The 15,281-nt window shown below is 45.4% G+C and overlaps 1 protein-coding gene across 1 annotated transcript in view; it reads right to left on the bottom strand.

The window, feature by feature from the left end:
- whrna (whirlin a) overlaps positions 1-15,281 on the bottom strand; it is a gene marked incomplete at both ends in the record, with an annotated part of 119,153 nt that overhangs the window by 53,668 nt on the left and 50,204 nt on the right. The window contains 2 exons of the mRNA XM_084483261.1: positions 3,906-4,031; positions 14,231-14,449. Of these exons, the coding sequence (XP_084339387.1) occupies positions 3,906-4,031; positions 14,231-14,449 (345 nt within the window). The remainder of the gene's footprint in view (positions 1-3,905; positions 4,032-14,230; positions 14,450-15,281) is intronic.

Below are 15,281 nucleotides of genomic sequence, written 5' to 3'. Positions count from 1 at the left end.
ATTCTGTGCAAACCACGGTGCTGGCTGTATTCCTGTGACCTCCTCAACCAATCCAGTAGCCCATATCCTGAAGTGGGAGTGAGCCGAGAGGCGCATCGCCACACACACACACACACACACAGGTGTAGAAGGTCACGAAAGATTTCCTTCCCACTGCCGACCAACATAGAGGGTAAAACACGCAGAGGGCCCTACAAGATATATAGGAGCAGCCATGGTTATTGCGGCCTTTTTATTGTGTTTATTATGATTGTCTCACCGTGGTCCAGCACCCAACAATCGATGGACCCCAGCAGCCTCAGCAAAGACAAACGCAATAGTGAGGACCTTCACATGACGCATACACATAATGCAGGGTCATCATCGTTGAATTGATTATATGCTTATATATATGACATAAGCATATGTATATATGCTTACACACGGCTATGCTCACACGGCTCTTCCCAACGCTGTGGAACGCTCCATTCACTTGCATGGGCCTTCCCGACTTCCGGTGGTGAATGACCGTCGCTAAGCATATAATGACCGCTGTCAAAGGAAAGTGGATTTCTTTCACGTCTTCATCGTATCACTCCGCAGGTGGTCCGGTAACTTGTCAACCCCAGCGTACTCGGTTGCTAAGCGACGTCAACGTCTTTGGCGGACTATTTCTCTGCCGACCAACACTACGACTGCTGGTAACAAATTAATTGTAAAAAGACACACCGTGTGAAGTTATTTTTTTCGTTTTGGCAAGTAGCCGTGTAATAAGCGGGATAATGGGACAGTGTCCTGTTTGCCCTGTCGGGGCTTATTTCCCGATAATGACCGGCGTTCTGTACATTATCCCTTACATATACATCTGGACACACTGTCCATGCCGGCTGGATAAACAGACGTTTTTTTAGTTTTGGTTTAATATAGACAGTTGGCTGAAGGCGGAGTCACAGGACCTGCGGTGAGAGGAGGTAATAATGGACAGCAGAAGGGAGTGGGGGGGGGGGGGGTCATATTTTCCTGCTGAGTGCTGCCACTCAAACATGTCCTTAGCTTGGCACTCGTCTCCAGCCGACAGACCGGAGCCCTGGGGATGTTAGTCGGACTGTTTAGGATGCACACGGCGTCGCTGACAAAGTTACACACACACACACGCACAGGTCGCACTGCGGATCCGGTCCTGGGCTTTATGGTTATTAATGTGGTGATTATGATTGGGATTGTGATGATGATGAAGGTTCAAGATGTTTTATTGGCCACATTATCATTACGGTGGGCCTAGTGGGCCTAGTAATGGTAGTATAAGTGTTATCAGTAAGTATGAATGATAGAGGACATAATTAACATAGCTTGGAGCTAAACTAGGTTACAGCTCATAATTGTAATTCGCTATTGACCATCACTAGCTTGATTGTAATCAACCGCTAATCACCGTTGGTCATGAGCTCCAACATAGGTGAAGCTAAGCTAGGCTATGGCTAACAGCAGCTAACTATAGACCAGTGCTGTGTTCCAATAACCATACCTCCATGAAGTACACTAGCCGCACTCACTAAGTGCGCAGATTTTCACATGTCAGTGTCGTTCCAAATCGAATACTCTGTGGTGCACTAACCGGAAATTACGACCGCGACTCCTCCCCCGCAATAAACATCCCGCTTTGAACGGTGAACTCTTGACGCATAGTAGCTATAAAAAGCTATAAAGCTATAAAAACTACAAAATGACACCATTAACGCGGATGTGTTAATGGTGTCATTTTGGTGGCTATGTGGAAAATGCGCCGACGTCGGCTCAGCTTGGCGCCGCCTCTTCCGCTACGTAGCTAAGTGTACACTTCTTTTTCGCCCCGATCTGAATTGGAAAGCGGCCCTGGGTACTCAAACTAAGTATAATATCCGGATAGTACGGATATTGGAACAGCACAGCTGGCCCCTGCAGTGAGCCACTGCGGGATGTGAATACCTGAGTGGACAACATGAAAGGCGTGCCAGAGGACACGTGCTGGGCGCCGACGCAATGGGGCGTGCGCGTTGTCATGTGTGAGCACTCTTCTCTGTCATCTCCCAATAGCAGGTCTTTGAGTGGGCAGACGCACTCAAGTGAGGACCCGTTAATGAACACGCCGCCGTCGGATTCAGGCTACGCGGCGACATTAGCACGGCATCGCCACTGTGCACTACAAAGGGGAAAATATGACAAGCACTTAGTGCTGTTGGATTTGAAATATTGAATTAGTATATGTGATTATATCAGATGGCAGAGTTAAAGGGATTTCTTGCAGACTTCAGCTCTGTTTTTTCCGCGGATCAAAGCCCTGCTATTCTATTTCAAGTTTTCGTTTGAATCCGATAAATGTGTCAACAGGAGTTGATATTCGACTAAAACTTACTCAAACTCCCCCCGCCTCCCCACCACTCCCCTCTCTCTACCCCTTTGCTCACATATTCACAACTTATCTAAATTACCAGAGCACGTCGCGCTCGATAGCAGAAATATTGGCCATTATACATGACGACCGAAGGGCAAAATAGAAATTCATAATTCCTGATTTTTGCACATAGCAAATGTTTGAAAAGTGAACTACATAAAATGTGTAGCTGCAAAGAATTCACCACTGGACTTTGGCGATCAAACCTATCACCTTTTGGCGATGGGAGCCGAACTTCCTAGCCACTACACCATCCAGCTAATGCTGATTTTTTCTTTATTTGCACTAAAACACAGTAGAACACATGCCCCAAATAATAGAGAGAGCAGATGGAACAGTTGCTGCAGCTGGCAATGCATTCTGATGAATTACTCCCTAGTTTGGTTATTTTCGGTTATTTGTTGACAATGAAATGTGAGCACTCGCACACACACACACACACACGCTCGCGTGCACACGCACACAGGCCTCCTCCTCCTCCTTCAACCCCAACTCCAATATCCTAAGTGAGTGAACACCTGCTGGCCCTTTAAACAGCCTGAAGGACTGGGATCACAGAACCCTAGTAGTTAGGAGCTGATTATGTCCTTGTGTCCTCCAGCCTTCTCCTTTCAGACACACACTCCTCTCTCCCTCTCTCTCCGACAGCGCTGCCACTGTGACCGAAGGCGGTGCGGTGACGGTCCGCCTGTGTAGCTCCAATGGCAGACCACGGCGTCAAAACTGCCAAAGGGTTACAGGCTCGACACCCACCGCCGTTATCGACACAATACCCAGAGTGTACGCAGTCGCGGCCTTGTGAGGCACTTTGGATGAAGGCGCCCGTTTATTATCATTGCTTCTGATGTGTCCTCTGTCTGGTGCCCCTCAGGCACCCCGCTGTAAGGCTGCCACTCCGGCTGACTACACGCGTGGGCGCAGCGGCTACGAAGGCGCTCGACGTAATCAAAGAAAACATCTGGAGGTTTAGCACTAAAAGGGAGCGGAATCGCTACGGAAAGACTATTGGAATGCTGCCCAGAGGGAGGTGAGGTTACAGGTTGTTGGAGTTATGTAAAGGGAGTAGTTGTGTAAAGCTGTCGCTATATAAAGATGTTGCTGGATGGCGGTGTGATTATAAAGTAAGTGTGGGTATATAAAGGTGCGGGTCAATGTCGTTCCATAGAGGTGTAGTTTGCTGAATGCTTATCGAGGCGTGGATGAAGCAGTACGTTGTGCTAAATCTTAAATCTACAATGCTTCTATCTATTTTTAATTTTATTACTAACATTTAGCCTTTATTTTCTCACTTTCTAAAATGCTTTTTTTTTTTTTTAACTTTGCCTTTATTTTCTAGCTATTTTACTTTTTTTTAACTTATCTATTATTTTCTTTTATTGTATGACAACGTTTATATGTGCAGCACTTTTGAGCCTGCCCTGTGGTATGAACAGTGCGTTATAAATAAAGTTGCCTCGCCTCGCCTCGCCCGGGGCGTAGGTGTAAAGGTGTCTACCTTGAGTCCTCCGCACTCGGCAGCGGAGCCCTGGTCCACCCCGGTGATGTAGATCCCCAGAGCGTACTCCGCCCCGCCCCGGATCATCAGGCCCAGAGAGCGGCCGTCATCCAGCACCAGGTTCACCTGGGGGAGAGAGAGACACAGGGTCAGCTTGGAGAGAGAGACACAGGGTTAGAACCAGAGGGAGAGAGACACGGGGTTAGCATGGAGAGAGAGAGACAGGGTTAGAATCAGAGAGGGAGAGAGACATAGGGTCAGCATGGAGAGAGAGACACAGGGTCAGCATGGAGAGAGAGACACAGGGTCAGCATGGAGAGAGAGACACAGGGTCAGCATGGAGAGAGAGACACAGGGTCAGCATGGAGAGAGAGACACAGGGTTAGAACCAGAGGGGGAGAGAGACACAGGGTTAGCATGGAGAGAGAGACAGTAAGAACCAGAGGGGGAGAGAGACACAGGGTCAGCATGGAGAGAGAGAGACAGGGTTAGAACCAGAGGGAGAGAGACACAGGGTCAGCATGGAGAGAGAGAGACAGAGTTAGAATCAGAGGGGGAGAGAGACACAGGGTCAGCATGGAGAGAGAGAGACAGTTAGAACCAGAGGGGGAGAGAGACACAGGGTCAGCATGGAGAGAGAGAGAGAGAGAGAGAGAGAGAGAGAGACAGTAAGAACCTGAGGGGGAGAGAGACATGGGGTTAACATGGAGAGAGAGAGGCACAGAGTTAGAACCAGAGGGAGAGAGACACAGGGTTAGAACCAGAGAGAGAGAGACACAGGGTTAGAACCAGAGAGAGAGAGACATGGAGTATGCATGAAGAGAGAGAGAGACAGAGTTAGAACCAGAGAGACTAGAAGGGAGACTAGAATGGGTTAGCTTGAAGAGAGAGAGAGAGAGAGAGAGACATTATATACCAAGAGAGAGAGAGAGACATAGTTCGGGGAGAGAGAGACAGCATATATCAAGAGAGATTCATAGTTAGAAGGACAGAGAGAGTGAGTGAGTGAGTGAGTGAGTGAGTGAGAGGGTAAAGAGGGTGAAGAGGGGGAGGTGGGAAAGCATGGGCTGACGATACAGAGTAAGCAAAAACTGTCGACGCAGAGTAGGGGCACTCACTTTAATCAATCAGTCTGATTAGAGGGGTAAGGTCTGCGAACATACCTCCATTACCTACTGTACACCTACCATTTAATTCAAGCCTGATTCGTCTAATCATAACACCAAAGTATTTTGTTCATTCTATTCATTCTAACCATATGCCCAAACATTGGATGACGTAACAAGGAGATACCACACATTTACTAGTTATCTTTGTGTGTGTGTGTGTGTGTGTGTGTGTGTGTGTGTGCGTGTGTGTGTGTGTTTACGTGTGCGAGTATGTGTGTGTGTGCGTGTGTACGTGTGTGTGTGTACGTGTTTACTTTTGTGTGTGTGTGTGTGTGTGTGTGTGTGTGTGTGTGTGTGTGTGTGTGTGTGTGCCGCCAAGTAGGTCTGTCTCCTACTTGGCTGCAGACCAAGTTAAAAAAAACCCTCCTAAATCAGACGGGGAACTGGAGGGGGTCCAACCGCGTCAGGGACTAAACCATATATCTCCCCGCGCCGCTCGGCTACACAGCCGTCCGGGACAGGGCTCCGACCGCCTCGGGCTTTTATTCTGGACGAACCTGCTGACGCTGAACGCTGGCTGTCAGGGCAAAGCTAACAAACGGCAGGGTCCTGATCCGGAACAAACCGGTCTAACCTAACGCCGCCGTGCGCTGCTCCTCGTCAGAGTTCAGCACCGGCTGGGGGCTCGGGGGGTTAGCCTGGACGCTATCCACCAGGAGCGAGGAGGGAGGGGTGGGCTCGTGACAGCCAGGACCGCTCTGTGATAAAGAGTCTTTGCATGATTACCAATAAAGAGCCGGAACGATGCCCTTGGGCATGGTCGTTTTGTTTAAATGTAGGATGAAAAATGTTGAATTTTATGATGGAATCGCAGAATAAATATCACGTTTAATGGTGATTTTTTGGCAGTATATGCAGGGGCGGTTCTATGGGGGGAGCCAGCAGTTATTGTATATTGTGTTTTTGTATGCCGCTATTCTTGTACTAAACTAAAGGTTCAATGTGCCCCTCCAATAAAACATCTGGCCCCATCTGCATATACTCAGGGGCGGTTCTGGACCCCCAAATTGGTCCAGAACCGCCCCTGAGTATATGCAGAAGAATGTTGGACAATGCAGCTTATGTGTGAATTTATATAGAGCATCGTGAGCGCAAAACCATCATTCTCACCATCCCTATCGTTCTAAAAAATAATCTACAAGTTACCATCGTTAAATAATACAAATAAAATTAACATTTTGTAGACATTTATATCTGAGTGAGTTCGAGATTGTAAGAAGCACATAGGACTTTTAATCTGAATAAATCTGCACCAAAATCATCGCTGTTCCATCATATGTTATTATTGTGCCTTTCATAAGCTGATTGTTAGAAATAGACCTCTGAAGAATAAGTCCCGCCTCCGAGGCTCCCGGTTCCCTCGGTCAAATGTCTATGGGGAATAACATGGGGTTTATGAATGATCACACATAACAAACTCTGTAGGTGGCGGAGAAGTAAAAGCTGCGTCACATTTTGAACTACACACTTTGACCATCTAGTTTCGACTGGCTTTTTGGATTGTCTGTGCCGTTAAAGTAGTAAACTATTATAAATGCTATTTTAACAGCACCAACAATCAAAAAAGCCAGTCGAAACTAGATGGAAAATTAGTGTAGTTCAAAACGTGCCGCAGCTTTTACTTCTCCGCCACCTACAGAGTTTGTTATGTACAATCATTCATAAACCCCATGTTATTTCCCATAGACATTTGACCGAGGGAACCGGAGCCTCGGAGGCGGGACTTATTCTTCAGAGGTCTATGACTGTGGACGTTCCTATTTGTAGATTGGAAATGAAATGGCTTGTTCTGGCTTCAGCAGATCTCACTGCTTCTCTTTGTATTGTTTTTTTGTTTCAGAATCCAGGTGTCCTGTTTTGGATTGTTGAATAACAGCTCCGACAGTCCCACTTAGGATGTCACAATCAGACTGGTTTCAGAGTGAGTCATAGACCTCGCGCACTGTAAGATATTGCAGCATTTTAATGGCGGCACTGGCATTTGTAACAGGTAATAAAGAGAAGGAACCAAAGACGTCTGACACTTAGAACAAGAATATTGTTATGCAGCAAGAGAAAAATACATAATTTGTGACCAAATGTATGACATTCTAGATAAAAAAATATTAAATAGCAGGGAACTCGAAATGCAGCCAAGCTAGAAAATATAGAGAAAATATATTAATTGTGCTTATTGCTTATGGAATCCAAATGTCAGTGCAGCGCAATCTGGAGTATCCAATTTCAAGTGTTATAAAGAAACCATGGACGTGGAAACAACAGCTTTTTGAAGACCTTTTGAAGTACACCATATGCATCAAAAAAATAGGTTGCCAACATAATGTCCTGGGTGTAAGAGACGGAGAAGAAATTGCACTCAGGCAATGCATTTTCCAGAGGCCCTCGCTCTGAATAAAACAATAGAAGGGGTCCATCCGAATCATCTCATAGCTCCACAATTTCATACGTCTCCACATTTGGCTGGAAGCTAGTGAGGAGCCACTTCAGTTTAGAGAGTTGCAGCAATGAATAAAATATATTCAATAGAGATAGGCCCTGCTTAGGAAGTAAATGTATAAAAATGGGACAACATTGATAAGAGCTGGTAGCAGCTCATGGTAAAATACATCTCTATATGGTAAAAAGGCATCTAGAAGCTGCCAGACTGTCTCTCTTATTTAAATGTTTTATTTAGAGAAAGGCTCAAACCTTCGCTACACTCACTCAAATGGAGGAAGATATTTGAAAGGTTTATGTTGCCGAGACAGCGATGCAGCACAGCAAGTCCAAACGTACGTGACGTGAATCAGGCACATCCTTTAAGCCAAGTCCATTGAAACAGGGCGGTGTCAAATCCAGAGCTCCGCCGTAGTCACGATACATCTGATACATCTGGAGGGCTGAAATACTCTGAAATAGCTGGTTGATAGTAAGTTGATTGGTAGAAATTGTAATGATTATACTTTTGCTGCTTATAGCTTTGGGAGGATAAATATTTCTGTGCATTTCTGTTCATCTGCAGTCGCTGTTGCGTTATCTGCTAGGATAGTTTTAACACTTAAACTCCTGGTTGCTTCTCAGACAAACCATGCCCCTTTACCACATCACTCGTAATGTTTACATGCGATGGCCCTTGCACTTAGTCATGACATTTAAGGTCTAAATTATTCATTTGTCACTTACTGGTAAAGTGTTCACAGTTCACCTGAAAACCTCCCCATGAACCAACTTTTCATTTTATTACCCTTATTAATCAGTGACGCAGCTCTATTTCAGTTCACTTTCTCTCATTCTCAGTTTGGAAATAAGCACATCAACTCCATTTTTTGGTCATCTAAAAACCAGGCCAGGGTAAGATCTTTTCAATCATTCCTACCTTAAAAAAAATGAAAGTGGCACACTTAAATGAATCCTTTCTGTATAGATTCACTTTTTTTTTTGCAGTTATTACGTCGATTTTCAAATAAAGCTTTAAGCTCTACTATACTGAACACATGTCGAGTGATAAGTGATAATCTGACCCTTCGACAAGCTCCAGTCAATACCGTGACAAAACATTTGTAAAGCTAAGCCCCTTTTGGATCCTCCTGTCCCCTTGGGAGACACTACACAAGCAGCCAAGAGTCCACAAGCCGTGGCAAACAAGGGTCAAGACTGTGGACAGCGAGGTGAACTCAGGTCTGGAAGTATTATGGATCTGAGGACGATGACTTCATGGAGCTGCAAGAGGTTTTCCCTCAAAACGTACAATGTCAGTCCACACTTGTGTGTGATATTAAAGGGGCTCCATTGTATCACCAGGTGTCACATTGACTAGCCTTTTTAAGCCATTTAAAAATCAACCCTTTTGTGACGTCACAAGTGTATGATGTGTGGATCATACTATCAGCCTATCCAGTGCACTGTACCAACTGGTAGGAAAGGTACAGTCATGGCTTATCACCCACACACCTGGTGGTGAAAAACAGGGGGCCCTTTAAACTCGAGGCAATCACATCGCTGACATTGGTTTTCTCATTCATTGAGAACAAAAATGTGTCAAAGGGGAAGGAACAGTGGCCGCTGATTAATAGTCCGGAGATGGACTCAGAGCAGAGAGGTTCATAGTCTGATGGGTTCATAATTGCCCATTACAGAGCAGTTTTAGAGAAAATGGAGACATTGTTTGATAATCAATACAACTACAATTTCTTCGGGAGGCCACCAGATGTACAAGGCTGAAATGTCAAGGGAGGACATAAAGTTTATTAGTAAAAACTGACAGCTTCGCAATACTGAAAGTCTGCTATACCCTATCTCAGCAAGGACAAAACTCTGTACAATGGAAGTTTTGGATGAAGCTGAAAAGGTTTTTTCGGGGCAAACAGATACAAATATTTTTCTGACCAAGGTGTTTCTGAGAAGGTCACCTCCGCCCGAATAACACAGAGCCAGGTAAAGGACGTCACGTTCCACATCACAGCATCAGTTGGTCCAAGGAACAGAAGGTGGAAGGTGTTGTGGTGTTTGATTGTGGAGGAGTGTGCAAGGGAACTTCACAGAAATGACCACCTATTATTAAAACTGTCCTGGCCTTACACACTCCTTCCTCTGTACCCCAACAGGGGAGTGGGCGGCTGACATTCAGGCCCAGGCGTTGGGTAAAATATTATGCCCACAACACCTTTCTCAAGAAACTGCGCTTTTATTGTTTTGTAGACCGAGGCAACATCAACACCGTGTACGGCAAGAAGTCATACCAGGGTGCAACTTTCTGTACATAGCTTAGCATTTAACACAACACATGCCGACCAGATGCAGACACAGATGGACAGACAATCATGTTTAGGTACCGGTATGTTCAAAGCTATCGCCGTGCTGTCCAGAGGTAAAGGTTACTGTTTACGGGACCTACCCTTTTCCCCAAATTAAACGCCTTGGCTTACTTACTACAAACCTTAAATGCTGGCAAATTAATTTATTGTTATGTTTGTTTCCATGAATGTATTAATCTAATCTAATTCACTGTGGTCAGTGTCATGTCATGATAATATGAATACAAGTTCAGATGGCATTGTCATCTGAACTTCTTATGCATTGATATTTTCTTTGATATTCTTTGATCTTATATTTTAAATTTATATTCTTTAGTTTGCAATTTTAGGCTACCTAATTTTCTAATGGTTTTATTTCACACATTTTAGAATGACTGACTTGACTTTTGATTGTTATTTAGACAGTGGTGTGGTTCCCAATATTTAAAATACATACATCTATGTCCAATAATATGTTGCATAATAGGATTTAAGAGTTTAGCAAATTGATATATTCCTCAGTCCAAGTTTTGTCTGGAAAGAAGATAAACATGACATTTTGTGCTTTGAATAAAGTCTGCTCCAAGCGTATTTCATTGTAGCAGAGGGAAAGCTTTCATGAAGTCAGCTTATTATTCATATTTCAGAGCAGCCTACCTTTTTGTAAAAGGCCTCATCATCTCTCTGAAAGGCATGAATCCAGACCGCCAATACTTAATTATGGGTAGACAATACTTGCATAGGGTTAGTTATATGTCAGGGCATTATTTTGTATAATAAAGCTCAGGAGGCTGAAGATGGTCATACACATTGTTGTCCACAAATCCACTGACTCTGAAATGATGTTGCTTCTCCAGTCACTTAAGGCTAGGCTCCTGATATTAGAACAAGCCCGTATATTGAATTTATGTTGGTGTTGCCTTACACCTTGCACTTTGTTCTGCAGAACGAAGATCATGACTTTAACCAGCCTTAAATATGATCACAACCTGTTTTAATTCTTTATCCAAAAAAAAACGTCTAGGCTAATTTTCTTTATTATATCAGTATATGCTATAATTCTATGGTGTACTAAATCATTCAGAATATATATTTTGGGTGAATTATGAAGAAGATAGAACCCAGGGTTTGAATAATGCATTTTTATTTGGTGGTTTGCTTAGAACATTTGAATACTTAGCAGCTATTTATTTTTGTTTACTTAACTTTTGTAAAGGAGCTCAGAAAAAGGTCCTATATATAGCTGTTATTGTAGAAGTGAGCCTACTTCATAATGAGGTTCTGCAGACTATGAGACAGACCATCACGGCACTTATTTGTATTCATGTAGCCGATTCCTTTAAGTTTCTATTATTAACAATATATCAACATTCTGGCCCCTTTGCCACTGCAGTTAAGAATTTGTAGAACTGCCACGTTTGGTTTTCATTTCCCAGACACACCAATTATGGAAAGCCGAAAAATAGTAAATCAATCATATTTCTTCAAGAATTGGTTCCAAAAGGTCCACAGTCAAAACATTGATCCAAAACGGTTGACTCTCAGAAATGTAATACAGAGAACCCAAAAGACAGCGGACCAAAATAAAATAAGAAAGCCAGTTTATGGCTCTTTCTATTTTGTGTCCTGGCTGTTTGAGAGAAGGGCAGCAAACAGCATCATGTCTCAGTCCTCGTTCAGAACAGCCAGACACCATGGAGTCAGACTAGTAATTTAAGGGATGCACCTCACAGCTGCTGTTTGATGGCCCCGGGCTGTTGGGACTAGCAGGGGGGCGTTCACTTTGCTGTCTGCGTCCTTAAAACCTCGGATAGAAAACACAGCACTGGATAAAATATCCTCAGGGCTTTAACCAAGCTCTGGTGGCAACAGACCAGACCGGACTCAACTTGAAGGTGAGCTTTTATTTGCAGAAGCGCTAAACACTGTCACCATCCGCAAGTTTCCTGGTGGATGGTTGCTGGAGAAACGTTTGTGGGCCACACTTCCGGCCGCCCACTGTGCCTGACGCCTCAGCTGATCAGCTGGGAAGGCTGATCACATCACTGTATATAGTCGCTCAGTCACTGAATAAAATCATGGCTTTAAAAAGCCTGGGAACGACGTGTGCCGCTCGAGGATGTACTTACAACCGAACTACAAACAAAACTAAATAGTTGAATTAATGAATGACAGATGGCGATTGTTTACATCGATCTCGTAGTAACCGGTGGTGAAGCCCACAATTCGCGCAAAGCATCACGGGGCGGTGGAAACTTGTGGATAATCACAGTGAAATATGTCAGGTATTTTAACATTTATGCCTCAAATGAGATATCATTAAGGAGCTGGTTGATGTTTGGCACTTTTGGAACTTGAGGATTGAACAAAGGGTATCAAATACCTACTGTCCCCGTAGTCAATTACACATAATACATCAAATCAAAAAACAAAATACCTTTAGGCTCAAGGATGCCAACAGGTAGACTGCAGACATTGGGTTTAGAACCCAGGACGTTTCGGCTGAGTTCCAACACTCTGACCACTACAATATCCAACCGACCCCTCAGTAGTCACAATATCACATTAATTAAAAAGAAAGAAAGTGAAAATACAAACTTGTCTGTGGCCCCAGGCATGCCTACAGGCAGTGGCGCCGCTCCCAGCCCGCGCTTTGCTCGCTGCCCGTAGGGCACCGCAGCACAATTATGATCAGCATCATAACAATCATAATGATTAATTAATTAAATTTGAGATGAGGCACATCTACAATTGACATCATTGATTACACCGTTATAGGCATTAGGCAATACAAGGCGTATTTGCGAAATAATAAAAATGCATTATGGTGCGCCTCTCCATCATCCTGTGGTGTCTTTGATTGCACCTGACAAACTCCAGCCTGACGGTAACTCGTCAACTCCAAAACGGCTTCAAAAAGGCAACAGGAGTCGGGAGCAGAGCAGCAAAGAAAGAGAAGGATGATCTTGTGAGGATGAGGGTAAGGTCGAAATCTGCAGGTGAATTTGAGTCATAACTACCATTGGTTAATTATTTACAAGAAAATTAAAAATTTGTATTTTGAATGTAGGCTTTATAGTATGATGTGTCACGGGTTATTATGTTTGGATCAATGTTTTGTTAATTTCATTAACCTAGTTAATTTAAGGTCTTGTTTGAGTGTCAACCTATTCATTGTGTTTCTATTTACGTATGCATGTAAATGTTAAATACGTTTGTGTAATCATAGCAGATTTGAATGATTACAGCTCACATAATTATGTGATTGATTGTGATTTTTTAACTTTTAAACTATCTTTCTCAATGCCCAATTAATTCCTGTATATGCTAATTCATTTCCCTTGTATTTCAATATTAATTCAGGTTCAATGCTACGATGACCCTCAACCATCTCCCAGCAGTTCAGTTCAACAAGATGAACCTTCAGTTACGCATGTGTGACTAATTAAACAGTTTTTATTACTTGAATGTATTCGTATACAGTATATTTATTTAATTTGAACCGCCGACAGTGGCAACATTCATAAATATATTTATCTTGTTTATTTATTAAACAACATTGCACTTTCAAAAACATGTGCAATGAATACTGTATGAAGTCATTTTTCCCTTATAAAAACAAAGATTCATACAAACATTTGTAACACATCATCAGACCTAGGGCGACCGAACGGCCTCCAGGTACACAGAGGACATCGGGAATCGACCCCAGAACCTTCGGTTTCCCCCCCAAACCACAACAACAACCCTATCCTGCCGGTCGCACACAAAGAAACCGCAACAGAGGGTGGAAGGTGGCATGAACACAAACCCCAGAGTACGAGTCCGGGAGTCACGGTGCCCGCCCATGTGACCACGCCGCCCCCCCCCCCCCCCCCCCCCCATAGATATATAGAACACTAGATGTCTCGTCCGCGCTGCCGGCCAATGGAGACGGACGTCCACACTAGTGGCCATCTTGCCCCAGTCAGCTCGCTCACCCATAACGTTGTGTCGGTGGTGATACGTGTACTTTTTAAATAACCATAACTTGCTAAATTTTCAACCGATTTTCAAACGGTTTGGTTCGTTCTAAACGTCAGAGATGTAGTTATGACACTGCATACGTATGAATAATTATGTTATGTTCTAAAAAAAAATTGAATAATCTAAAAGAGGTACAAGATTTCCCTTTACAAATAGTAGTAGTTTGTAAGAAACCAAACCGTTTGAAAATCGGATGAAAATTGAGCAAGTTATGGTTATTTAAAAAGTACATGTACCACTACCAACACAATGTTATGGGTGAGCGAGCTTACCGGGGTAAGATCGCCGCCAGTGCGGACGTTCTAGACTCCGCCGTAAGACACCCCCCCCCCACCACCTTCCAGCTTAGCTCCCTCACCTTCTTCTCATCGCCGTCCTGCAGCAGCTGCATGTTGCTACGGCGCTGGCTGTCGCCACGGCGCAGGGTGTTGCTGCGGTGCTCGGGGAGGTCCGGGGGAGGGGAGACGCCCCGGCCCTGGGGGTCCACCCAGGTGTACACGTGGTTGGTGACGTAGCCCCCCGGGATGCGCCCCACCGAACGCACGTGCAGCGACAGCTTCTTGCTGCCCTTCAGCACCTGGAGGAGGAGGAGGAGGAGGAGGAGGGGTTGGGGGGAGGAGGAGGAGGAGGAGGGGGAGGGGGTTGAGGGAAGGAGGAGGAGAGGGGGGTGGGGGAAGGAGGAGGAGAGGGGGTGGGGGAGGAGGAGGAAGAAGAGAGGGGGGTGGGGGAGGAGGAGGAAGAAGAGAGAGGGGGAGGTGTGGGAGGAGGAGAAGGAGGAGGAGGAGAGGGGTGTGGGGGAGAGGGAGAGGGAGAGGAGGAGGAGGGGGTTGGGGAGGAGGAGGAGGGGAGGGTGGGGAGGAGGAGGAGGAGAAGAGGGGGGGAGAGGAGGAGGAGAGGGAGGAGGAGGAGGAGGAGAGGGGGGGAGAGGGAGGAGGAGGAGGAGGGGAGGGTGGGGAGGAGGAGGGAGAAGAGGGGGGGAGAGGAGGAGGAGAGGGAGGAGGAGGAGGAGGAGAGGGGGGAGGAGGAGGAGGAGGAAGCGAGGAGGTAGAGGAGGAGGAGGGAGGGAGGAGGAGAGGGGGGGAGAGGTTAGGGGGAGGAGGAGGAGGAGAGGGGGTAGAGGAGGAGGAGAGGAGGGGGGGGGAGGGGAGGGAGGAGGAGGAGGAGGAGAGGGGAGGGTGGGGGGAGGAGGAGGGGAGGGTGGGGAGGAGGAGAAGAGAGGGAGAGGAGAGGTGGGGCGACGGAGGGGGAAAGGAGAGCATAGGAGGAGGAGGAGGAGGAGGAGGAGAGAATAAAGGAAAGGCAAAGGTTGGAGAGAGAGGAGAGGAGAGGAGCGGTGAGTCGAGAGATCAGAAAGGAGACCCACGATCAAACAGAAAACAAAGAGGGGAGCAGAGGAGGTATATCTCAGG

The sequence above is a fragment of the Micromesistius poutassou genome (genome assembly GCF_964030765.1).
Source record: "Micromesistius poutassou genome assembly, chromosome: 18".
Lineage (NCBI taxonomy): Eukaryota > Metazoa > Chordata > Actinopteri > Gadiformes > Gadidae > Micromesistius > Micromesistius poutassou.
Note: the sequence above shows the minus strand (reverse complement) of the source record. Positions and strands in the feature narration are given on the sequence as shown.